The 25,386-nt window shown below is 30.8% G+C and overlaps 2 protein-coding genes and 1 pseudogene across 3 annotated transcripts; 1 reads left to right on the top strand and 2 right to left on the bottom strand.

The window, feature by feature from the left end:
• Nucleotides 1-1,697: 1,697 nt before the first annotated feature.
• Nucleotides 1,698-5,381, bottom strand: NRPB4 (RNA polymerase II, Rpb4, core protein). The gene is made up of 6 exons (XM_047309490.2): nt 5,222-5,381; nt 3,873-3,981; nt 3,463-3,540; nt 3,140-3,173; nt 2,908-2,976; nt 1,698-2,005 (listed from the first exon to the last, which is right to left on the bottom strand). Exons 1-6 carry the CDS (start codon nt 5,268-5,270, stop codon nt 1,928-1,930), a joined length of 417 nt encoding a protein of 138 aa, XP_047165446.2. The 5' UTR covers nt 5,271-5,381; the 3' UTR covers nt 1,698-1,927.
• Nucleotides 5,382-11,432: 6,051 nt separating this feature from the next.
• Nucleotides 11,433-13,372, bottom strand: LOC124834722 (flotillin-like protein 4; annotated as a pseudogene). Its single transcript, XR_015781049.1, has 2 exons — nt 12,423-13,372; nt 11,433-11,933 (listed from the first exon to the last, which is right to left on the bottom strand). The product of XR_015781049.1 is annotated as a flotillin-like protein 4 (transcript).
• A 914-nt stretch (nt 13,373-14,286) lies between these two features.
• Nucleotides 14,287-16,884, top strand: LOC124834721 (uncharacterized). The gene is given in 5 exon segments (XM_047309487.2): nt 14,287-14,382; nt 14,506-14,536; nt 15,810-16,162; nt 16,310-16,453; nt 16,642-16,884. Coding segments are annotated over 5 exon segments (867 nt in total).
• The last annotated feature ends 8,502 nt before the right edge of the window (nt 16,885-25,386 follow it).

Genomic DNA, 25,386 nt, shown 5'->3' with positions numbered 1-25,386 from the left:
TTATGTCTTAGGAAAAGTAAACCATTTTTAATGCTTTTTAAATGAACATGCTGAGTGCAGATAAGAGTATATAAAATTAAATATCGGGCCAAAATGATTGGTTTTGTCAAATATAAAGACCAAAATTATAAAAAAAATCCATGAAAAACTAAAATAAAAAATAGAAATTAAAGAAATCGAAATAATTTAGTACCAAATTACAAGTATACAAAGAATGCTTTATTACATTACTGAGGTGGCCTTCTATTTAGTTATGCTGCACTAGTTGATTTTTCTTTGCATCATGTGGGGCATGTTAGTTGTTTTAATGTGCAATAAATAATGAGCCAGGCACAAATTGTAGGATAAAGCGAACCAATGTCACAAAAGCATGTTTTTTGTGTGTATCACGTTTTCAATACTCTTGTTTTAATGGCAAACTCTATTATTGAGTGATGTGTAACAACGTGTTTGGTTGAGCATCTTGTGTATTTGACTATAGCTTAAATTTAGCTAGGATTCGATCCAATTACATTAAATTAATCATTATTTCGAAACAACTGAACTTGGATTAAAAACCACTACAATTATCTTATTAAGTAGGCAGGTTTTATTTTTTAATTAATGGATTCTTCATTTTAAAATGGATCTGATTTTCATGAATTTTAACTTGGAATATGTACTAAAAAAAGTGATACAAAATTATGCTTATGGAACCTCTTTCCCGTTTTATTTATTTATTTGTTTATTTTAATATACGTGATACACAAGATTTGTTATCAGATTGTTTTGTTGAAGAGTAAAATCTGAAAAATAATAGTTTTCTTTTTACTTGAAGAAAATAAAAAACAATAAGTGGACTAATATACTTTCAAGAGTGAAATCTGATGAATATATTTTATTTATTCAATTCTTAGACCATGGTTGTTAAAGTACTAACTAACATTTTTTTTTCACATTATTTGCAAGGGTATTAGTATAAAAAACTATATTATCAAGATCAAATGGCTTTAAAGTAGGATAAATTAAACTTGGTCCAGCTATGTCAGCATTTCCCTAGTCACCTTCACCTTAAACTGGCTCAATCCCAACATTATCTCCATCTTCATTTATCCATTTATCTCCATTTTACTAATGTTTTTTTACCTTCAATTTATACATGACATAAACCAAGTCATTCATCTTTTTCTAATGCAAACAATTTCAGATGAACTTCCAAACACTAATCTATATATTCTTCTGGTAAGGGATAATCCATTTTCTCCCCCTTCTTTTCTAGCTATACTTTCCCCGTTTTTTATTAAGGTATTTTACTTTCTAAAAGGGATTGAATCTCCCTTCTGATACCTATAGTTTTACCTTCTTAAAATCTTCTCATAATCACTTGAAACTTGCTATAACAGAGTGGACCCTAAAAGACCTTATGCTCTTCATTTTGTATAATTTCCTATGACTTCTATTTTCATTATTTTGTTCACTGACAATCTTTCTTCCTTCAGGTTATGTTAAAGATTATTGAGTTTCCTAACAGACTGACTATGTTTAAAAGGTAATGCATATTAAGCAAAATAAAGGCATTGCAAAGACTTTTGAGTTTGAGCACGCTTAACAAATGCCAAAATTTGTTCAGTATCGACGACTGTTAACTTCTAGGCCATGTACATTCGTAGGAACCAAGACTTACATAAAGCTTCATTTTGCACTGTGACCACTTAATGTATAATAATCAATCTTGCTATAAATAGATGGCTATAGCAACACACTAACCACATCATAAGCCAAAGCCACTTTCATACACCAGCATGCATGTGTCAAATTCCTTCTTAGATAGAGTCACAAAAAACTAGATATTATCCATGGTTTCTGTAATACAAACCACAGGAATGTTTTGCTTGCAGTCCGATGACGTGACAGTAGCGTTATATCATACACCCACTGAAAGAAATATTTATTCAAATTTCTTAATCAATGACAAGTCATTCAGCATTTTCTCAATTGCTTCATCATCCTGAGCCCGTCCTCTTGTCTGCAGGTAAAAGAATTAGAGCAATTGACGTAAATGATTTAATGGCAGTTACGTTTACTATTCAGATATATTAGCTACACAGCACCCAATAGGGAATGAATAATATTTCAAAGTAAGAACGTAGCAGATGGTAAGCTAGTGAGGTTACAATAAATGACGGAAACTATGTAACCAATATGTTATGCTAGAGAGTGGATCAATGAAGGGAATTGTTTCAGAGGGGATTTAAGAAGAAAAATAAAAGATCTCTAGTAAACATACCAAAATCCTTCAACTATCCGCATTTACTCTTTTTTTAATTATCCACCAACGGTTGTTTTGGAAACTAAATTACTTTATACCCTTTCTGGTGTTTCAAACTTTGCTTGTCAAAAATGAATTTTAACAATCCGAACAGAAATTTATAATAAAAACAATTATATTTGCTCTAGTTCAATTATCTCTGATTTCAAACTTTGGTTGTCAAAATTGAATTTTAGCAATAAGAACATAAACTTATTTTAAAAATATCATCCTTGCCCTAATTAAAACCTCTAATCCTTCTTTATCATATAACATGGATGCGGAGAAAATGAAGGTAATTTAATCTTTACCTCGAATACGTACTATAATCCTTCAATTATCAGTATTTACTTTGTCTGTGTCACTTCAAGGTCTTAAGTAAACTAAATTACTTTACACCCTTACTGGTGTTTCAAAACTTACTTGTCTAAGCTGAATTTTATGAGTTATAAGAGCAGAAAATTATAGAAAACATATACCATATTTTGCTTTTATTTAATCCACTACCTCCTTCATTCTAACTAGCATGAAAGGGAGAATGGAAAGCACTTAAACTTTGCCTACTCCCACAAAGAAAATCCTACCTAACACAGAGAAAGGGGGAAGCAAATTACTTTTACCTTGATAGATGGAACCATAGCAATGGCTTCCTCCACAGTTTCTGGGCAAAGGTTGCCAAGGACACACAACTGCAACAGATTCATTTAGACAAAAAATCATATATTGTATTGTCTGAAACTGAAACTGGTAACTCAACTTCTTTATATACATATATATATATATATATATATATATATAAAATGTGAACACTTGCATCCCTAACTAAATTCATGAACGAAATAGTTGTATTACCTCAAACTCAGCCAATTGATATCTTGCAAGTATTCTGTACGTTAGTTAAGATCAAATTCCTAAGTAAGGCAATATATGTCAAGTTTCTTTGAATTTACTTTCAGTAAAAGAGGAATTAGCACAGACCAACTTTGTAAGATGTACTAAATGAGATACAAAAGTCATTTAATCTATCAAGAACATAGACAATACAAAAGTCAATAATGCTATGAAAGAAACTTAGATCAATATTTTTATGTAGGAATCGATCTGATTTGACAAAATTTAAATGTGTGATAAAGGGAAATGATAGATGGATTATTTAATTTAGTTTTGGAGGATACTCTCGAACTTGTCTAACAGCATCTGGATTTTTATAGCGGCTGAATCGCTTCACATACTGCAAGGACTTTTCAAATACCCTAAAACAGAAGAGAAAAAGAATCAGAGTCATTAGGTGATCAACTGCTTTGCTCCTCTTCCATCTCATTATCAATATCAAATCTACATGAGGCAAAAAATTCAATTGGGACCACGATGTTTGCCAACATGTTGTATGACACTAATGTTGCAACATTTAAAGGAAACCAAAGTTAAACATATTTTTCAGCTGTGTCATAAAAGATAAAATCTTGGAGGAGTTAAGTGCAACCCAATTGTCATAAAAACTAATTATTTTGAGGGCATCAGGAAAAGATGCTATTGAGGACCTTTGTGTCAAATAACCATGAACTTGATAAAGTATTCAACTCACTGAGAAACTTGATTCATGGGATCATCAGATGTCTGTTGAAGTTGCTCGTACTTGTGCTCAAGAATCAATGAAACTTCACAGTTCATTAAGCACTTTGCCTTCAAAAACTCTGAAGAAAAAAAACAGATTGCATTGTTGTGAGATAAAAAAGCTGCAAACAAATATACCAACATAAAACATGTTCAAGCATTCAAGCATGATATGATACAATCAAACCATCTATATAGCAGAATCATTGGATCTGGTGATGTAACACCCACAAGCCCTCACATTTAGACACTACCTCAGCCTTAGCAAGGAAAAACATAACTCAAAATCAGGGGATAATCATAGCCAAAAGTTGAGCAAATTATAACAAAAGACATTGATCATAGAGAAACTACCACCAATTGCTTGGCCTTTGTAAAAACCCCACATCAACAAGAAATAAGGCCAAAATTCACTTTCTAATATGTTATCAAAATATATCTTAGTTAGGTTTGTAGGTCTATTGTATCACTTAGACCACCTATAAATATCTAGTTCCACACATGAGATGTTCATACCTCGATATGAAGTGAGTATATTGAAGATCCTACATCAAATAGAAATAAAATCAATTTACACTACATAAGTCAAACAATCTCACCAGTCGGTTTTTGAGAATGAGTTAGGTTTAAACTCACTTCCTAATGGACTTCAACATATAAGTTAAGTTTGTTCACAATGCTGTTACTAAATGCCCTAGTAGCACAAACCAAGCCTTCTACCCTAACACCGCGAAACTAGTAAGTGATGTAGTTTGGTAAGCCACGCTTGCTAGCAGCATCAAATTTTACCATTTAACCATTTATCAATAGGCCGTTAATTTAAAATTAAATAATTCAGATACAGAAAATCCCATTTTAATACTTAAATTGTATGCGTCCATCACTTCAGTCCCTAATTTCACGCAACACACAATTGGGTCAAAAAGGCATTCACTTCAGCCCTTTTCTATTTCCTTTTTTCACTCTCGTCAACCCTGTTTCCTAAAATCAGGGACTAAACTAAGAATTTCGTAAAGTTACACGCCAAAACAACTGACGCTTGTAATCTGGGGTTTAGGGTTAACCCAATTCATATATGTGTTGTAACACAATGCAATACCTCATCAAACATCCCACCAATTCAACAGAAAATTTTACGAAGCACAAAGTAAAAGTTTACAAATTACAACAAAGGGTTCGTTTGAAAAGTTGTAACAGATTGCAAAACACTACCCCAAGCCCTATGCGAAAAGCACACTGATTCTATAGGGCAAGAGATCGATTTCTAGCAAAACGATTCAAATAAGCAAATCAATTTGTAAATAAATAAAAATTAATTACCATCTCCAATTTTGAGCTCTGCGGCGTTTTCTTCCTCTTCCCCAGACATGTTTCAGAGACTTTCCGGTATGTGAGACGAAACAGATGCAGAAACAGCGAGTAGAAGAACGAAGGAGAGAGAATGACAACGAGGGATTCAGCTTTTCTGTTTGAATAACTCTGCGAGGTGTGTTCTTGTATATTTTATTATAAATTGTAATTTTAATACTTCCATTTTTATGTGTAATTTTGATTTTTTTATTTGTTATTTTATACGTTATTTTAGTTAAAAAATTTAGTTTTGAAATAATATTTAATTGCATGTAAATTTTGTTCATTTGAATGTATATAACTTAATACAGCTATCCAAAAATATAATTTTAGTAAATTCTTTCGTATTTAAAACTTTAATATATTTTAGTGTTTAAATTTAAAAAATAAATAAATATAATTATTTTAATTTAATTACATTAAATTTTATTTATTTATTAAATAAATTTTTAATTGATAATAAAGTAATAACATGTCAAATGAAATAAATAATTTAAACGTTAGCACAAATGTAATTAACAATTGAAATATATCATAAATGGATTGAAAGAATTATTTTTCTTTATTTTTAAATTTTATTTTAAATTTTAATGAGTAAAAATATATGAATAATTTGAAATATTGACGAATTTTAATTTTGTTTCAAAACTCACTTACTAAAAATATATTTAATTTTTAAAATATAATGAAAAATATTTTAATTAATTAAAATAAAATAATAAAATGATATAAATATTGATAATTGAGAATTATATGAAAATAGTGATTGTTTTTTATAAAAGTATAGAAACTAAAATAAAAAAAGTAAATCACAAATTTGGAATTATCATGTGTTTGATGCAATGGAAATGGATAGAGAAAGCAAAAGAGTACAAGTAGAAGAATATTATTTATTTAATTTAATAAAAAGAAGAATGAAAATAAATTTTGGAAAAAAGGGTGGCAGACATCTTAAAACTTCCATGTTCTCGGATAATATTATTTGCTCCAAAATGCAACAGATTATACAACAATATATATATATATATATATATATATATATATATATATATATATATATATATATATATATATATATATATATATATATATATATATATATATATATATAAAATCTTTTGGTATATGTACCAGTAGTACCGGACGATAGGTAGGCCGGACAACAATGTCAGAACCTAAATCCTACGTATAAGGCGTATGCTAGGGCTTTGAGGCTTGTGTACCTGTGAAACTGGACGGTAGATAGGCCGAACAATCGCGTTAGACCAAACGAGTCAGATGATTAATTAAGTAACCGGTACAACAACCGGACGTTCTCCAACATAATTTTACCCGGTTCCAGCATACAGTTCATTGCGCATAACGACCATATGGGCCGGTCGAGACCTTTTACCTAAAACCCCGACCAGATATACAAGGGCCAGCCGACTGACCCAAGAGTAAAACCTAGAGGACCGGCCGGCCATACTACTAATTAAGCCAATTTAAGGTAAGTAGAGATTAAAAGCTATTGGGCTGAGTTTGGGCCGTGATTAACTTTTCACTAATCCCAAGCCCATAGCGAAAACTATAAATACAGGTTCAGGGTGAGTTGTAGAGAAGGGGCATTCATTGCACATTTATTGCTATTCGATAGAGAAAGCCATTGCTCTCAACTGACTTTGGCATCGGAGAATCTTTTGCAGGTCTCCCACCCCTGGATCAAAAGGGAAGTCAAAGAACAAAGACAAAAGATTGGATACAGGCACACGAGCATAGAAGGACGTGGAGATCCAAGATAACACAGCCCTACACATCCGAAACAGTATACATATTTTATTTTTAATTTTACTCTTTAAATATTTTTTAAAATATTTTTTTACCAATTTTATCTTTTAATTGATTTCTTTTGTAAATTTGATTATATTTTTTAATTTTATCATTTTTTTCTAAAATCTAACTACTTTTTAAACTAAAATAACTATTTATAATATCATTTACCAAAAATTAAAAATTACCTAGAATTAAATTATATAAATTTATTTCTGTTATTTTTTATCATAAAAAAGTGACGTATGTAAGAATTATTTTTATGATAAAAATAAAATGATATTATGAAAAAATTAGTATTGATAATAGGAAAAAAACATTTATGAAAGTACTATTAGAATAAAATTGAGTATAATTATTAAAATATATACCTACAAGCTAGGGAAAACTTGATTTATGAAAGAAGAAATAATATGCTCAACAATATAGTGTTGATCAAAATAGATGTGAATGTGAACAAATTATATTGATTTTAATAAGGCTTTTCAAAGATACATACTCATTATCAAGTATTGACAGGTTAGTGAGTGGTGTAATTGGTCACATAGTTGTTAGCTTTTTAGATATTTATTCTGACTACAATTAAATCTTAATGTACCATTAAGATAATTAGAAGATAATATTTATAATAAAGGAGGTTAATTATAATTATGAAGTCATGCCATTTGGGTTAAAAAATGTTAAAGTCACTCATGAGGGGTTAATGGACAGGAAGTTCCATCATCTAATAAATAAAAGCATGGAAGATATGGTTGTCATGTCAAATTTTGTTGAACATGTCAAGGATTTGGAGGAGGTATTTTCGACATACAAAAATATGACATGAGGTTAAATAATGAGAAGTGTGTTTTTGGTGTTACGTACAAGTGGCAAGTTATTAAGATTCATGCTCACATTTTGGAACATTGAAGTTAATCTAGATAAAGGTCGTACATTGTTTGAGATGAGAAGTCCCACAAATGTTAAAGTGGTTTAAGGACTAGTGGGTAAGATTACCACTTTGTCTAGGTTCATGTCAAATCTAGCCAAAAAATTGCGACCAATCATTCACTTAATGAAGAAGACTAACTCCAACGCAAGATGTCATATTAACATAAAACAAACTCATTTCTCAACAAATAAAAGGGTTAAAGAAGCAAATGATGAAGTTGTAGTTTAAGCCACGAACTCATGGCTTTGTGTAACAAATTCTTAAATGTGATTTTTGTGTAGGTGAACACTAGAATGACCACTACCCCACCATAGAAATAGCAGTACACTTCACGAACAATAGCACGAGGTTAGATAACTACCCCAACAACTAAAGATCAAATCAAAACCAAAGTCAACAACAAAGTTAAAGGAAAGATGGGGTTCAACTAGCAGACAAATTGCACAATCAAATTATCATGGACAACAACCTCAACAATGAGATAAAGTGTCAAAAGTTGGGGATGCACTGACACAATTCATCTAAGTATTTATATCAAATTAAAAGAACAAAAAAGCAACTATTAGAAACCTAAAAGTGTAGATTGGACAAATAACACAACAACTTGCAAATTTAGCATGAATCAAAGCTCATGGCTAACAACATGATTAATCTAAAGGAGCAATGCAAAGGCATCACAACCAGGAAATGAACTGTAATAGGTAAGGCTCTGATACCATATTAGAAGTGGACTTTAAGCCTAACTCAACCCCTCAAAATCGGGTTATAGGGTGAGGTTTGCACCACTTATAAACTAAGAATTAACCTCATCTCTAGTTGATGTGAGACTTCCAACACACCCCCTTCACGCTGAGGTATAGACATCTCGTGCATGATAGTAGAAATTAGGTGGTCCGATAACGGCCCGATAGCGTGTGAAATAAAAGAATAGAATGCCCACTTAGAACTCGCTAGGATGGGCTCTAACCCGGCTCTTATACCATATTAGAAGAGAACTTTAAGCCTAACTCAACCCTACAAAACCGGCTTGTAGGGTGAGGTTTGCACCCACTTATAAACTATGAATTGGCCTTATCTCTAGTTGATGTGGGACTTCCAACACACCCCCTTCACATCAAGGTATAGACATGTTGTGTGTACTATCGGACCACCCCATTAATTTCTACTCTCACGCACAAGATGTTTATACCTCGGCATGAAGGGGGTGTGTTGGAAGTTCCACATCGACTAGAGATAAAGCCAAATTATAATATATAAGTGAGGTGCAAACCTCACCTTACAAGCCAATTTTGTGGGGATGAGTTAGGCTTAAAAACTCACTTTCTAATATGGTATCAGAGTCATGGTTAAAACCTATCCTAGCAATTATTGGGTGTGTTTATTGGGCATATTGTTCCACCCACTATTGGGAAGCTATTTTGGGTGCAAACCTCACCCTACAAGCCGCTTTTTTGGGGTTGAGTTAGACTTAAACTCACTTTCTAATATGGTATCAGAGTCATGGTTAAAGTCTATCCTAGCGAGTTTTATGTGGACATTTCTGTTTCCACCCATTGTCGAGCCGTTATCGGACTACCCCATTAATTTCTACTCTTACGCACGAGATGTCTATACCTCGGCGTGAAGGAGTGTGTTGGAAGTCTCACATCGACTAGAGATAAGGCCAAATTATAATATATAAGTGAGGTGCAAACCTCACCTTACAAGCCGGTTTTGTGTGATGAGTTAGGCTTAAAACTCACTTTCTAATAACCAGGAAAGGCATTACAACTATTATGAACTTTCGTTTTCATTTTTTATTGGCTATAAATTGATTGAACTTGTTGCTATTGTTAAACTTGTTTGTTGTTCATAACAATATACATCCAAACTTAGATTAAAATTAAGAATATATTTAAACGAACTCTAAATGACTTCAAAATTTGTTCAAAATATCAAAAAGTCATGAGAATCCAAAATAAAATTAAATCAAAATTTAAGATCTAAGTATATAAAATAATTTTGTAAAGTTTGAAAAAAATAAAATAAGTCGACGAAAAATAGAGCTCTCCTAGTCTGACTATTCTATTTAGATATACGTTTTTTTTACACAACACAAAAGTTATATTGCTTTTGTCATAACGAAATAATCTTCCGGAATGTAACTGTTTAATAATGCATTTTCAAAAACAGCTTTGAAAGTAGTTTTTCTGTACGCTTTTAAGATTTTCTATGTTTTTGGTTTTTAATATGTTCTTATTCGAAAGTGAAGAGGGAGCAAAGTTTTTTAGGAGTATAAAAACAATTAGGTGAGCTTATATTTAAATTTAAATAGTAAAAAATTGTAGCATCCAAAAAAAGAAAATAAACATTCCTCCAAATATACAATTTTATATCGGAAACAAATATATTATTTCTTGTATGTAATATTTTAAACTTTAATTTTCTAAATCCCTAGAAATCTTATTGAGAATATATATATTTTATTGTCTATATCTTTTTACTATTTATTGCTTTTGGATTACTGTATTTTTTTTAATATTTTGTTTTCATCCTTGTAAGTCTTAAATGTTTCCCTCGAATCGCTTCACTTTAAGTGTTGATTCATTGGAATGAAACACAGACTCTACATATTTTATGTATGATATTTAATTTAACCAGTATCAAACTTAACTTTAAAACTAAATAAATAAATAAATAAAACTAGTCTAAATTATATAATGGCTGATATATATATATATATATATATATATATATATATATATATATATATATATATTATTTCTTAATGAAATTGAATTAGTTAATTTTTTAAGTATCTCAATTATTTGAATTATTATAAACAAACATTCTATTTTTAAATTTATTTTTTAGTATAATAAGTTATGTTAAAGTTGTCATATTTAAGAATGATTTTATTTTTAAAAACTAAATTAATGTGATAACCTAATGTAAGTTTTTAATAATTTCCTTTTATATAAATTATTTAAGTTCAGTACCAATTTAGTTCAATTCAAATATTTCTAATATCCTTAACACCATTAAAATTAGATTGGGGAATGCAAATTGGTTGTTATTTATAGACAAAATCTAAGGTTTTAAATTGAATCGCTAATTTTGGCTTCTAATATTTTCTTATCTTTCTCATTAACAAAACTAAACTCAACCACTAATAAAAGGATAAAAATAATTAGATAAAAACATTCCTTCTCATTAACAAAAGCAAGCTTAACCATAATTAGATAAAAACATTGATGTGCTTTTCACATTATATAGAAAAGCTAACTAGACCGAGATGGTTTGGATCAATGTAAAAAGAATGAAAATAGAATAAAAGTAAGAAGATTATCGATGAATGTATATGATCCATATATTCAAATTGTTAAAAGAAGTTAAAACCAGAAAACTAAAACGAGTCTTATCTTATGACATACTATTATATCAAAGCAAAAAGAGGAAGGTTTAAGAAGTTTAGTCTGATGAGAGGGTTCCCATCCAAGGGGGTGGCAGCATACCCGTTTGCTCATGCACTGTATTAAGCAAAGGTGGCAACATTTTGTACACACCAGCTACATCCTTCATTCCAACACCACTATCACTTCCTTCTCCACCATTATTCCAAATACTAATCTTTGGCTGAAGTCCTCGAATTGCTTCTGCATTAGTCCTTGCAATATCTTGAAACATGCCACTATTTATCATCAAGTAGTCCCTTAGATTAGTGTAGTTGCCTCCCAATGCACCAAGAAGTGTGCTTAAGTATGCCCCTTGGGCTTGCCCCATTAACATAAGTCCCTCTGCCTCCTTTTTCTTTGCAAATAGCTCAGCCTCTGCTGCTTTTTGTTCTCTGAAATATTTTGCCTCTGCCAATGCTTTCTGTGCCTGTGCCCCTTTTTCCTTCTCAAACAAGTTTGCTTCTGCCACTTTTTGTTTCCTGTACAACTCCCAGTTCGCCTCTTGTACCTAATTCTCAAACAAAAGAAACATTTACAAATGGTAACAACTGGACTTTAGACCTAACTCAACCTCACAAAACCAGCTTTTAAAGTAAAGTTTGCACTCGCTTATATATTATAAATTGACTTTATTTCTAGTCGATGTGAAACTTCTAACACATCCCTTTTGTTAAGATATAGACATTACCTCGAACATAAAATTAGACATTAACGAATGATCCGATAGAGGCTCGATAGCCGGTAGATTATACCAAGCAAATAACAAATATAATTAAGATAAACTCTAACTATAATTCTTAATACCATGTTAAGAAGTGCACTGAACTTGAAGTCGAACTCAATTCATAAAACTGACTTATAAAATGAGGTTTGTATCTTCATAAATTATTCTTCTATGGTAAGCTAAACTTATTTTTAAATTAAAATTAATATGTATAATTATATTTATTTTTAGAATATTGTAATTGGATGAATGATGAAATGGAAATAAGTTAACCTTGGTTTCGTACTCAACATTTGCTTTGCTGAGGAACTCGGCTTTAAGCTTTTCTGTCCTTGTGAGAGCGTTCATCCTCTCTACCTCTCTCTGCAACTCAGCTTCCCTCATTGCCACTGCTTTTGTGGCCTCCACTTTCGCTACCTGCGCCGTCTTTTCCCACATAGCTTTTTTCTGTGCAAGGTCAGAATTAGCCTGTGCCACCACCGCCTCTCTCTCATTTTCAAACACCTTCACCTCCGTCTTCACCTTTATCTCCTCCTTCACACCCTCTCCATTCCTCTGGGTCGATATTATCTTTGTCTCAGCATTGATCCTCGCAGCGTTCTGCTGCGTCTCCCCCTCTCTCATCTTGGCTCCAACCTCTCCCTTCATCTTTGCCTCTGCCACGTCAACCTTGGCTTGGTTGGCAGCCTCCATCTGAATCTTCTGACCCAAATAAGAGAAGTACTCATGGCCAGGCACGTCCACCAATTGCTTCACGTTGGCGTTGTAGATGAAAAGCCCGAACTGGTTAAGCTCCAGCTGAACCTTAGTCAAACACTTCCTGTTTAAAGGATTTGGTGCCTCTGAAAACATCCTCCATGGTCATGGATGCCGCAAGGACACGTGTCTCTCCCTCGATGATACCCTGGACTAGCTCGTTGACGTGGTTAGAGAGCTTGTCGTGGGAAGAGAGAAGTCTGGCGTATTTGAGAAGGCTGTCTTTGTCGTCGACTCTGGGACCAATGGTGAAGACAGCGGGGAGAATAAAAGGGAGCTTCTCCGAACTCATGGCTTGAACCTCAAAAGTATAGTTCACTGGAGAGAGCTCGAAGACGGTGCATGACTGGCCCGGGAAAACCCATGCTTTTTTTGCAAGCTTTATGTCTTTGATTCCAATCCCAGTGATCACAAGATATTCTGATGCCTTTGCTACTCTGTACATGTTTATTCTTCTGCAATACTGATGCCTTTGCTACTCTGACACGTATGTTTCAAACTTTCCTATAATAAATGCCATGCAATTAAGTTGAATCAAAATGATACTTGATTGGTTCCTAGAGTGCATCAAATAATGTATGTATAAAGCAAATTCATGTATAAAATTCCACCAATAACGTGAAGCCATAACCATTTTTCTTTTCATTTGTGGGACTCATTGAACATTCTCATACAAGCATTGCATTCACACATTTATTTATTTATTTAAATCAGCCCCTATATGAAATTTATGTTGCACTCATTCGAACTCAAGAAAAAACACATCTATATATTTAAAGTGAAGACAAACACACTAGAGACTCTCTAAGTAACCAATGTAGCAGCTAGAAATAAACAAAACAAAATAAACTCTCCCGAAAGAAAAAGTGCCAACCGAGATCAAAATACTTAACCATAATAATCACATCCATGACCAAAACTATAAAAGTCAACCTAACATATCAAAGTTAAACTTAATGCCTTCCACACCCCTACCTTTACCAATATACACATGACACTTCATGTACTCATCTTAGTGGGTCCCACATGGATCCACCACTAACCTTTCATTCACTTTATTCAAGTCTACCATTGCATGTGAATTTTTACTACATAGTTCTCACGTACACATGCCATAACCCACACATAAATTTTCTAATTCCCGCGACCCAAAGTTTCCGAACGTCATCCTTCTATAACCCAACGTGCATTCCATCATCACATATAAGCACACCCAATTCTCCATCGTACGAGAAATAATAAAACCCAGATTTCTACAACTGCCGCACCCTAACCATGCAAAGCATAGATTTCACAAATATAATACCACATAAACCACAACTAAACCACATGATCACACACTAACCAATTCGGTACATGTAATAGGTAGAAATCAGTTCCCATGGTCACTCAGGTTTTGTCCTGTCCCAATAACTTCCCATTAATGAGCCCCAACACCAAAAAATCAGTCACCAACCCCTCTTTCAGGCACCTTCAGGTAAGTCTTCACTCAGTACCTAAGCTATAAGAAATCTTCCATGTGTTCCTACTGTGCTAAACCTACTTACTACAATTTAAAACATCATATGAATATAACCAGTAACATAGATGAATATACCAGGTCTCTTCTTCTCCACTGATGCACACTACCAGTAGTCTTAAACGCGAAAAATAATCCTCCCCTCAACTCTTCGCCCGTGTTTATATCTCTCCAATAATCCCAACCCTAACTCTATCTTCTATATATTCTCTTGTTTTCTAAACCGTCTTCCTAAATCTTTTTAAAAAATATCTCAGTCTGTTATATTTTTTTCTTTTATTATACCAAAAGATAAATATACAGTGTTCATATTTTATTAGAAAAGATATAAACAATATTCTTTAACTGCCCATTCCGTTTTCTGTTAAAAAAAACTTAAGAAATAAATCTCACCTTTCACCACGCACCAATAAAAGAGCAAACAGTCACCATGCAAAGATTTGATCCACCTATGGTTCGAATCACTAAATATACCCACTCCTACAGCCAATCACTATGCTATCTTCATTTCATTGATAAACAAACTCAAAAACTTTATACCAATGCCTTATGGTCAACAAAACAATATTCAAATATATAAAAAAAAAATTATAAATTAATTTATTCTTCCAACAATGTTAACACTGAACCACACTAACTTATTTCTATTATTTTTTTCTATATCCCATTTTATTATTTTCCCAAGTCTTTCAAACTTCATATATTTAACATTTTATAATAATATGATAAATACGTAATTACTATTATATTTTTCACCAAATTTTTGTATCTCTAATTTTATCACTATTTTATCCAATACAAAAATTATTCTATCAAATATATATTAAAACAAGTTATCACGAAAAAAATTGAAGTAAAATTCAATTTTTAAATATTTTTAATGATTTAAAGAAAATAGAATCATGCCATGCTAGTATGATTTCAAAAAAGTCATCTAATGACAAACACAACTCATCTCCAAAGTATAATTTTAACTCAATTTTTTTAGTCCCACATGGAAGAACAAAACTTGATTTTAACTCAACTTAATTAAATAGAAAATATTTCTATTCATTATGTCTCTATATTTGTATTTCATTAATATATTATTTTGTTAAAAGCTAATAATTTTAATTATATAAATAAAAAATTTCATATCTGTATATTTTATTATTAAAATATAAATAAAATAAAATTATTTTTAAATATTTATTTATATAAAAACAAAATAAACTAATAAAAAACTATATAATTAAAATAATTATAAAATAATTACAACAAAGATATAGTTGAAATTAAATAGAACTGGAAAATAATCAAGCACGATTTTTTTGAAACTTATCTTTCTAAATTCAAGTCATAAATAATATGTAATAAATATTAAATAATATATAATAAATATTAAGAAAAATGGTTGTTTAGCATCATGGTTATTGATACACGTGGAACACATAATAGAAAAGGTTATACAGAGTGTAGGTGTAAGCTTATGAATCTCCCAAAGGACTTTTACAATGTTACGACGGGCATTAATGGTCAATTGTTGTCTAGAAATTATAAAGGATGACTCTTTTGTTACTAAGATAACGTACAATGCAAATTAACAAATGATTTTCGTGGCCCAACAAGAAAGCTTTCCCTAAGATACAAAATAAGTTGGGTTGATTGGGATGAACACCAAGCGCCTCTTAAGTTCTACATACTTGATTCAACTGATCGTGTAAGATCAAATGGTTCTACAGCAATTCATGATTGTCAGGTAGATGATTTGTTCAATACATACTACTATACTTTAAAAATTATAAGCAAACATTGGAAACTAATTTTTTTCAAAACAAAACTATTAGGGTATTAATTACTTTTTTTGTCGATACGTGAGTAAAATAAATTCGTCAATTTGTTATAGGCAGAGTATACGATCCCGAGAAATCATGACAGTGACTTTCCTCATGTTAAGAAAGCAAACATCCCAATGATAAAAGGTGGTTATCTTATATATGGCACTGCTCATTTGCATACTGGTGTTGTCAATGTTACTCTATATGGACAAGTAATGTTTGATATTTGTTGTTCCCATATAAGCTATATCATGTAGATAAGCTTATATTAACTTTTGTGTAATTCATATATTCATTAGGAATAAATTTTGTTGATACTTATATATATCTTTATATATCTTTATAAGAAGTTAACTAGTTTATTGAATCATCTTTATATTTATGATGATACTTAACTTAGGATGGAAGGGTTTTATGCACTTCAAATCCAAAATACGGAACTGGAAAAGAAGCAGGAAATGAAAAGGGTTACCTAGTTGGAATGTCAGTTTGTTATCCCAAACCCGGTTCCATCAAGATCGAAGATGGAGAAATTCTAACACTGGAATCCATATATGAAAACAAGTTTCATACTGGAGCTTTGGGTCATTTCTACATTTACTTGGAAGAACAAATACCAAACAAATATTTGAAGGAAATTTGATGTGAAACTAGTAATTTATCATTATGTAATGACTTATATAATTTATAGTATAATTGGAATACATCAGTACCAATTCTAGATCATCAGTATGTATACTAATGTTGGTTTAATTTTAATCCACAGCTTGCTTTATGATTTATGATTGTGAATAAATACTTTTGTGAACCAAGTGTCAATTTGAATCGATTAAGAGTAAAAATATTCTTGAGTTAATTGCAACTCTCATCAAAGCGAAGATGAAGAAAAAGAAATTAATAATTGATATTTTTTTGGAAGTGTTAATTAATGAAATTACAACACTATATTATTACGTATTTACATTTTTAAAAAATATCATATAAAAAATTAATTATTTAATTTTAATTTTTTTTAAAAAAAGCTAGTGGGTGGGCTTGTCTTTGGCCCATCAATTTGACAGGAGACCAGACTAAAACCAACTAGCAGCTTGAAAATTCAACCCGGGCTGGCAAGTTTACCTGTAGGCCACAACCATTTTGTCATCCTAAAAAAATCAACTTCATGCAGCCCAACAAAAATTGTTTTCCATGGTTTTACTCAAAACCAAGTTAACATATACAACTTTCAAAGAAATTTAAAAAGATTACTACAACCATAATTTACGCATTTCAATTCAACCATGATCATTTAAATTTAATACATAATTTTCATTTACATTAAACTCATATATAACTATATCAAACCAATTTCATTTATTTAAACCATATTCAATACTTTGTACTTTAACAAACTATATGAAACTTTATACTTTAACGATTAAAACTCAATAATTTGTTAGTTTTAGTAGGAAAAACACTACATATATAGTAATAAGTATTATAGTAAACTATGTCCCTTCAAAAACTATTGCAGGAAAACTATTACAGTTTGAAAGGTTCAGAGTCTAAACATAATAACACTTTCCATCTTTATACATCAAAAACTCGGGTTTTACTAATAGCTAGGTATGGTAATTTGAGGGAACTTGAAATTGACCAAAATAACCAATAAGACAGCAAAAATGCATCTTTAAAGAATTATTATCAGAATGTGTTGTGTTTGAAGGTTTAAAGGATTAAATATGTTTTTATGTTTAAATTATTATGAAAAAAATTAGACTAAATTAAAAAGTATTTTGTCTTTATACTTTTATGAAAGTTACAAAATTTTTTTAACAAATGGTTTGTGAAGTGTTTTATGTTATACAATGAATGTCATGTACCATTTGTTGGTGAGAATATTTTATGTAACTTCATAAAAAGTAGAGATAAAATATTTTATAATTTAGTTTAAAGATAAGATACAATATTAAAAATATATTTAACTCTATTTAAAAAAGAAAAAAAAAAGTGGTAGAATTTGGGAAGAATATAAACAAGTTTCAAAAAGCAACCCACTTTCCTCCTCTTATTTCATATCCTTACAAAGTAGTATGGTGATAACTTAGAAAATGCAATGATTTTCATCCTCTTCAACTAAGAAAGTGGTGGTTTACGGTTATTACAAAGGCTATATATTAATTACTGCCATTCAATTATCACGATCAGGACAATGTTCATCTGCATGAATCAGTGTTACTGCATGTACCAAAGTCCCTTGGTTTGTATATCAAAACCTTTTGTTCTTCAAGGAGAAGAATTAAGACACTAAGTCTATGGCTATATTATTTGCATTGATTGTAGGTATGTAATTGAACTCAAATACCAACCATAATTAAAAAAAGTTTGAATATTTATTTAGGATTTAGACCCTTCTTTAATATATATTACAGTAAACACTTTCTCAACCTCTACTTTTAAATTCTTTAAAATAGCATTGTTCGTTTGAATCCAAAAACTCTAAATTATCGTCATTCACTTTGTAACACCTTATTACATTTGGTGAGGTTGAGTTTCCAGTATTGTGGTGCGGTTGGCGATATCGTGGAGGGTGTTGGAAAGGTTAGCATGGGAGAGTAAAAGTTGTTCAAGCTTTATATTTAATTTGGTGAGCTCATCATGGGGGAGGAAAGATTCTGCCATGGAGTAAGGGTCAATGAAAGCACCAATGTAAGGATGCTGCAGGAAATAGAAAAGGGTGATGGCAGAGGAAAGAGAATATTCAGAGATGAAGAGAGAAAATTTTAGAGGGAATTTTTTCTGTTATATATTGTCGTCCCCTCTCTATTACAATACTGTATTATATATGCGATTGGCTCTGCCTTGCAGTACTGATCATGTGCATATAACAAATAAAGGAAAAAATACAAAATAATTCCAATCAATTCTTGCTAACCGAATTCCCCTTCTTACTGGTTGCTGGACACGTGACCACATAATCCTTTAGGTAACGAGGCTGTTTTGTGGTTCTTTTGGCTCTCTCCTCTAACGGTTTCTCAACAGCTGGAGCTGGAGTAACAGCTGTGTTTGGGCTTCTGGAAGGAGTGAGGGGAATGGGCCCTTCAGCCCTTACATATTCGGTTCTAGATGTTCAAACTGACAAAAGTTTATTTATGCACTATTTTTCTAACCAAAAGTCACAAATCTTCCATATGTTTCATTTATGCACCATACAAAGTGTTGGGTTTATGGCAAGGCTTTGGTTGTGTGTGCTTCATCATCCTTCCATATTCGTTCATCCTCCCTATCTCTGTATTCATTCTTGTTTTGTGTTATACTTGTTTTCCAAAGTACTTTTTTGTATAATGTCGTTCCATTAATGTAGAAAGGGATCATGTGATTATTATATATTTATCACATTTGAAATGAAATGAAATGTTCAACCACACTTTATGTATTTGTTAATATCCTTGTATCATCTTTAGCATTTTTAATGTAAAATGTCATGAATGGAAACGATAGCTAGGTAGGTATATTTTCTTTTTGAAATATACGGTCTTATCATACACCATGGAAACCTAATGTCGAGGAATCATTATAAGCACAGCCCATGGCTCCGTAACGCAAACATCAACCTTAAACATACTTCAATTAGTAAACATCTTATCTCTTGTTCTAACTTCACACAAATCTAGAATACGATACTCCTAGGTCTCAAGCCATGCACAAGTATAAAGTTGAAAATGATCAAACCTTCAAAAGTTGGTACATCAATGAATACGAAAATATAGGTTATAAAATATAGAGAAATAAAATTTTCACTACATTAAAATTTATGATATCAAATTTCGTAACTTTAATCACAATCTCAGAAAAGTTTAGCTTCCAAATATTAATTTTTTATTCAATAAAAAAAATGTCCCAAATATTTTGGACAGACATTGATGCCCCAACATGGCCATAATACAAAAGGGAAAGGGTAAAAACACTACTTTAGTGATAGATTTGACGTGACAATGTGAGAAACACATCATTCTGACACAAATATATAGTGAATTCATATGAACACATCATAATGTTAAAAGTGGAAACAGCATATAATGTCAAGAAAAGGACAATAGAAAGCTGTTCAATGACAACCAATGTCCACGAAACTTGGTTGAGTTGCTTCATTTCAACCTCATAACAAGCCCTAATTATTCAAACGCTAATAAATTATGTGCCCTAATTATTTAAACCTTTGATTCACGACAACACAATGATGTAATCCAGAAAATATTCTTCCACGTTTCCACACTCATGCATCAAGCTTTTAGGATAATCATGTTGTATAATCATCTTACTTATAGACTTCATTATATTGCAAAAAAGACACCGAAAACAAAAGGTGAATTCTTACGACCACAAAAAAATTTCCTGCCTAGTATACTCTGCAATATTTGTATAAACAGTAGGGTTCATTAGGATAAGTTCAGTTACTGAAGTGATAAATTCTGATCTTTGTTGTGTCCAAACTGCGCAAAAAATCAGTTTGAAATTTAGTTTCTGAAAAAGTTCATTGAGATTTAAATTTTCCTTAAGAGAAGAGGGAAATTAAAAAAATTAAAAAATATTTTTATACAATCCTTATTTAACAAATTAGTAACCAAAAAAGTATTTTAAATATATTACAATCCTTATTTAGACTATTTAAAGACGTTTATTAATTTAATTATATCCAACTACATATTGAATTAAGTTAATAAACATTATTACTTTGTGATTATTAATAAGATGACACATCTAATTTTTTAATTTTAAATTGCTATAGTATTATTTTTTAATAGGCTTAATTACCTACTTAGTCCCCATGTTCGGAGGTAATTTGCTGTTTAGTACCCGGTTTTAAAAATGTAGGCATTTGATACCTATGTTTTGAAATTTGTATCAATTGAATCCTACCCACTTAACGCCGTTATAAATCTAACGTTTTTCTGACTGTGTATGTGATTTGTGGACGAGCGTTTGTGGACGAGCGACGAGGACGATCGTCCAGCGAAGAGGACGCTCGTCCAGCGAGGCAGAAGAGGACGCTCGTCCAGCGAAACGAACGCCCAGTCAGGCAGAAGAGGACGCTCGTCCAGCGAAGCGAACGCCCAGTCAGGCAGAAGAGGACGCTCGTCCAACGAAGCGAACGCTCGTCCACAAATCACATACACAGTCAGAAAAAACGTTAGATTTATAACGACGTTAAGTGGGTAGGATTCAATTGATACAAATTTCAAAACATAGGTATCAAATGCCTACATTTTTAAAACCGGGTACTAAACAGCAAATTACCTCCGAACATGAGGACTAAGTAGGTAATTAAGCCTTTTTAATACGAATTTTATTTAACAAAAGTGTGTGAATTAAAAATACTAATTAATACTTTTAAGTTACTTAACTGTGACAAAAAAATTGTTATTAAAACTAAATATTTAGGTTTTAATTTAAGTTAATATTTATATATGCATACGCATTTAATATTTTTTAATATTACCAAATTATGTTAGCCATTAAATAAAAATTTTAAAATCATACTATACATATAAATATTATCGCTAGTGTGAAATTGAGATTGAAAGAGTCATTTTAATGGTGTTCCAAAGTTATCATGGTAAAAAAATTTAATGACAAATTTATAAATAAATACAATTTTTTTATGATTGGTGGTTTACAATCGTGTTAAAAGTTAAATAATTGATAAATGACAATGATTTCTTAAAAGAGCGTCATTAAAAGTAAAAAAAAAAATAGATGTGCTTGAAGTTGTTCCTCTTCCCTTTATTTTTGTCCTAAAACAATCAAAATTTGTGTGCGCTTATTATTTATCTTTTTCATTTTCGAAACTCATTGTCATCATCACCCATTTGTCACTGTGCCTCCACTTTGTCACCATTTGTGTTGTCTTTGTTCATATCTTTGTTATGTAACCTTTTATTTCAACTCTTTTAATTGTTGTTAAAAAAATTATTTACAATAGTGTAATAATTAACATAATAAAGAAGATTAAGATATTGAAATTAAAATATAGAAGCATGTTATATTTAATGTTATAATTGGGATTCAAAGCACAAACTTTTGGATTGGTAACATCTAGTAGTAGCTTGAATATTTTTTTATAGTTGAAATGGAGTCCTTCATTATATAAAAAGGAAAAAACTTATGTGTAACAGTCTTAACGTTCAAATCAGTATAGTAGTAATTATAAGAATGTGATTATACTTCATGAAAAAATACCACCTGTATTTATAAGATTTCAAGGTCCTATTAAATATGTTATAAAATAAAACATACTAAAACTTACTATGATAAATAAGCAGGATAATAATAATAAATTATTTAACTAGATTAAATTTATATTTTATTGATATATATGATATAAAAGAATATTTATGATCTAATTAAAATACCCAGATTTGATCATATATTTTGTTAATATACAATAACTGCGTCAACAAATATTTCTATTAATATTATTTAGTCACTTTAAGTCAATAGTGTTGAATGGTCCTTGTTGGACCAAACTCTTTAGTATATTTGTTGAGCTGGGTATATACACAAACCTCCCAAGCTCGGAAGTTTGATTGGTTGGTGGAATGAACATTTTATGACTGTAACGAACTCTTTTGCTGAGTTGTAGCTACCTTTATGTTTGCAAGACTAACCATTTCCTTGTCAAAATTTTATCATACCTTTTTGTAAATTTCCTCATAGAAATCCTCAAAAAAACTATATTGACACTCTGTTAGATAATATTGTTTGTATTTCATCCTCTTTCACTCAAGTTTCTTCTTCTACCTTGTGTATAAGGTTGATTGTTTATTGATCAATGAACATTCTTATGCATAAAGGATTTTGTGGTCATTGTGGTTGAAACTAATTTGTAAGTTATTATCATTGTGAGCTTCATCAAAGCTTCATTTCTGAGTTAAAATATTAGACTTTCTATAGTTGAGCTGTTACACATCCTTGTCGGAAGACTCCAAGCTCTAATGAGAGAGAGGGGAGATCCACCACTTTAGCCATCCAAAAGCACCATTGAAAGAAAATTGATTTTCATACGAACTTATATGGTGGACATTATTATGCTTGTGATTTGAGTTGAGTTATTTTAAATTTTAACCGAGGATTTAGATCGATCTCTTCTGAGTTCCTCCTATGTGATGTTGCTATCTTCAATCAAAGGCATTGCTTATTGTTTTTTATTAATGTAGCACTTTGCTGAGTTGCTCCAGTTTGATTGTTGATCTATGAATGCTCTACTGAAGAGCCTTGATGTTTTATATTAAACTTCTCCAAAAATTGTTTGAAGCCTTTGTTAATGAACTGTCAACCATTATCGATGACAATTAAGTGGGTAACCCATACTTGTATACAACATTCTTCCAAAAAAAACCTTTTGCACTGGTTATGTAATGTTAGTTAATAAAGATTCTACCTTTATCCATTTTCTATGTTTGGGGATTTTTTAGCCTAAATTTTATGTTTCATCCTATGGTATTTTCATATTCTTATTTTGTTCAATGTTATTTTGTTAAACTTTAAAACATGAGAATGTTTAAAAACGATTTTGTCTTAACAATATTAAATATAGCAATAGGCTTTCTGGTTTTTAAATAGGTTTAATTATATATTAAATACTTTACTTCCCTACAAGAGGCTAGATGGCAGTATTGAGTAGTTGCAAGGGTTCGCTTCTTCTTAGTGTGACCACTATCAAAACTTGCAACACTTGCAGAGGCATGAGTTATCAAAGCAAAAGGAAAAATTGTTTTAATACCATTTTCATAAATTTTCAATAAAATATTATTGTAGAAATGAGATGTGGTGTCAAGATAATATTCATCAAAGACTTTGCAAATTTTGGATCATAAAGCCTAAAGAGAGGTTTAAATATTTGTGTTAATTTTTTTTATTGTCTTATGTGTCCTCAAAATACATTCTCAAAATTTTTTTAATATACCAATATTAAAAGATTTAAAAATTTACAGGATAGCAAAAAAAAACAGCAGATAATCTCGACTCAATTAAATAAAATTTGGATTACATGACTAAGAATAGTTTCAAATTTTATTTTCAAAAGTTGGAAGAGAACGTTAGACTAAGTTAAAACGAGACTTGTGGTGAACATTTCACATGCAAGCATTAATTGTCTGGGCATCAATTCAAATTTTCACACCGCCATTTCCTCCGTTGTCTTCTCGCCATTGATTTTCATTCCATCAACAGTTTCAACATTTTAAGGAAAAATGAATACACTCCAAAATATAAAGCCATAATTTTCAACCTAAATTCATGTCAAACTAAAATAACTGTAAATTTTTTACTTTTAAGCAAAATTATTTTTAAAAACACTCCACAAATAAAATTGAAAAATATAATGTCAAATCAACTTACCTACATCCAAAACTTCAATTACTTATAGGAGTACCTTTATAGATGTTATAAAAAGGTTTAAAAAAAATTATAAACCAAATTTAGTTTTATATAATTGAATTTGTAAAATATTCCTTCTAAGTTTTTTAATCTATTAGAAAATGGATTTTAAGCTTAATTCATTTGCATTACTCTAGTTGGTATGAGACTTTCAACACATCCTTTCATGTCGAGAAAAGACTTCAATCATGGCTCTGATACCATATTAAAAAGTGATTTTTAAGCCTAACTCAACCCCACAAAACCGGTTTTAAAATGAGATTTGCACTCACTTATATATTATAATTTGATCTTATCTCTGGATGTGAGACTTCCAACATAATCTATTACAAATTATTTAATTATGTCTTCTTTTTTTTATCCTAAAATTATTTATGGACAAATTCTCCCACACATACTTATACTGCATATTTATTATGTTGGGGTCTAACTTAATATATTGAACATAATGGCGTGAATGGTTGCAACAGTTTCACTATTTTTATTTTTATTTTTTCAATTTCATAGTGTTAAAAGATTAGTACAATTTTACGATACAAAGTTTATGTATGGATTGGAGCTTCAGTTAATTTATGTTTTTACAGATGGTATAAAACTTTTTAAGAAATTATTATAACTCTTGTTTTCTTAAACAATATATTTAAATAACCATCAACGCAAATTTTGTATATTAAAATATGCGTACTGTATTTACACAACTATATGAAATTACTATGGTGCCTATGTT

This window comes from Vigna umbellata, chromosome 7 (assembly GCF_029865625.1).
Source record: "Vigna umbellata cultivar VRB3 chromosome 7, Vumbellata_1.0, whole genome shotgun sequence".
In the NCBI taxonomy this organism is placed as follows: Eukaryota; Viridiplantae; Streptophyta; class Magnoliopsida; order Fabales; family Fabaceae; genus Vigna; species Vigna umbellata.
Note: the sequence above shows the minus strand (reverse complement) of the source record. Positions and strands in the feature narration are given on the sequence as shown.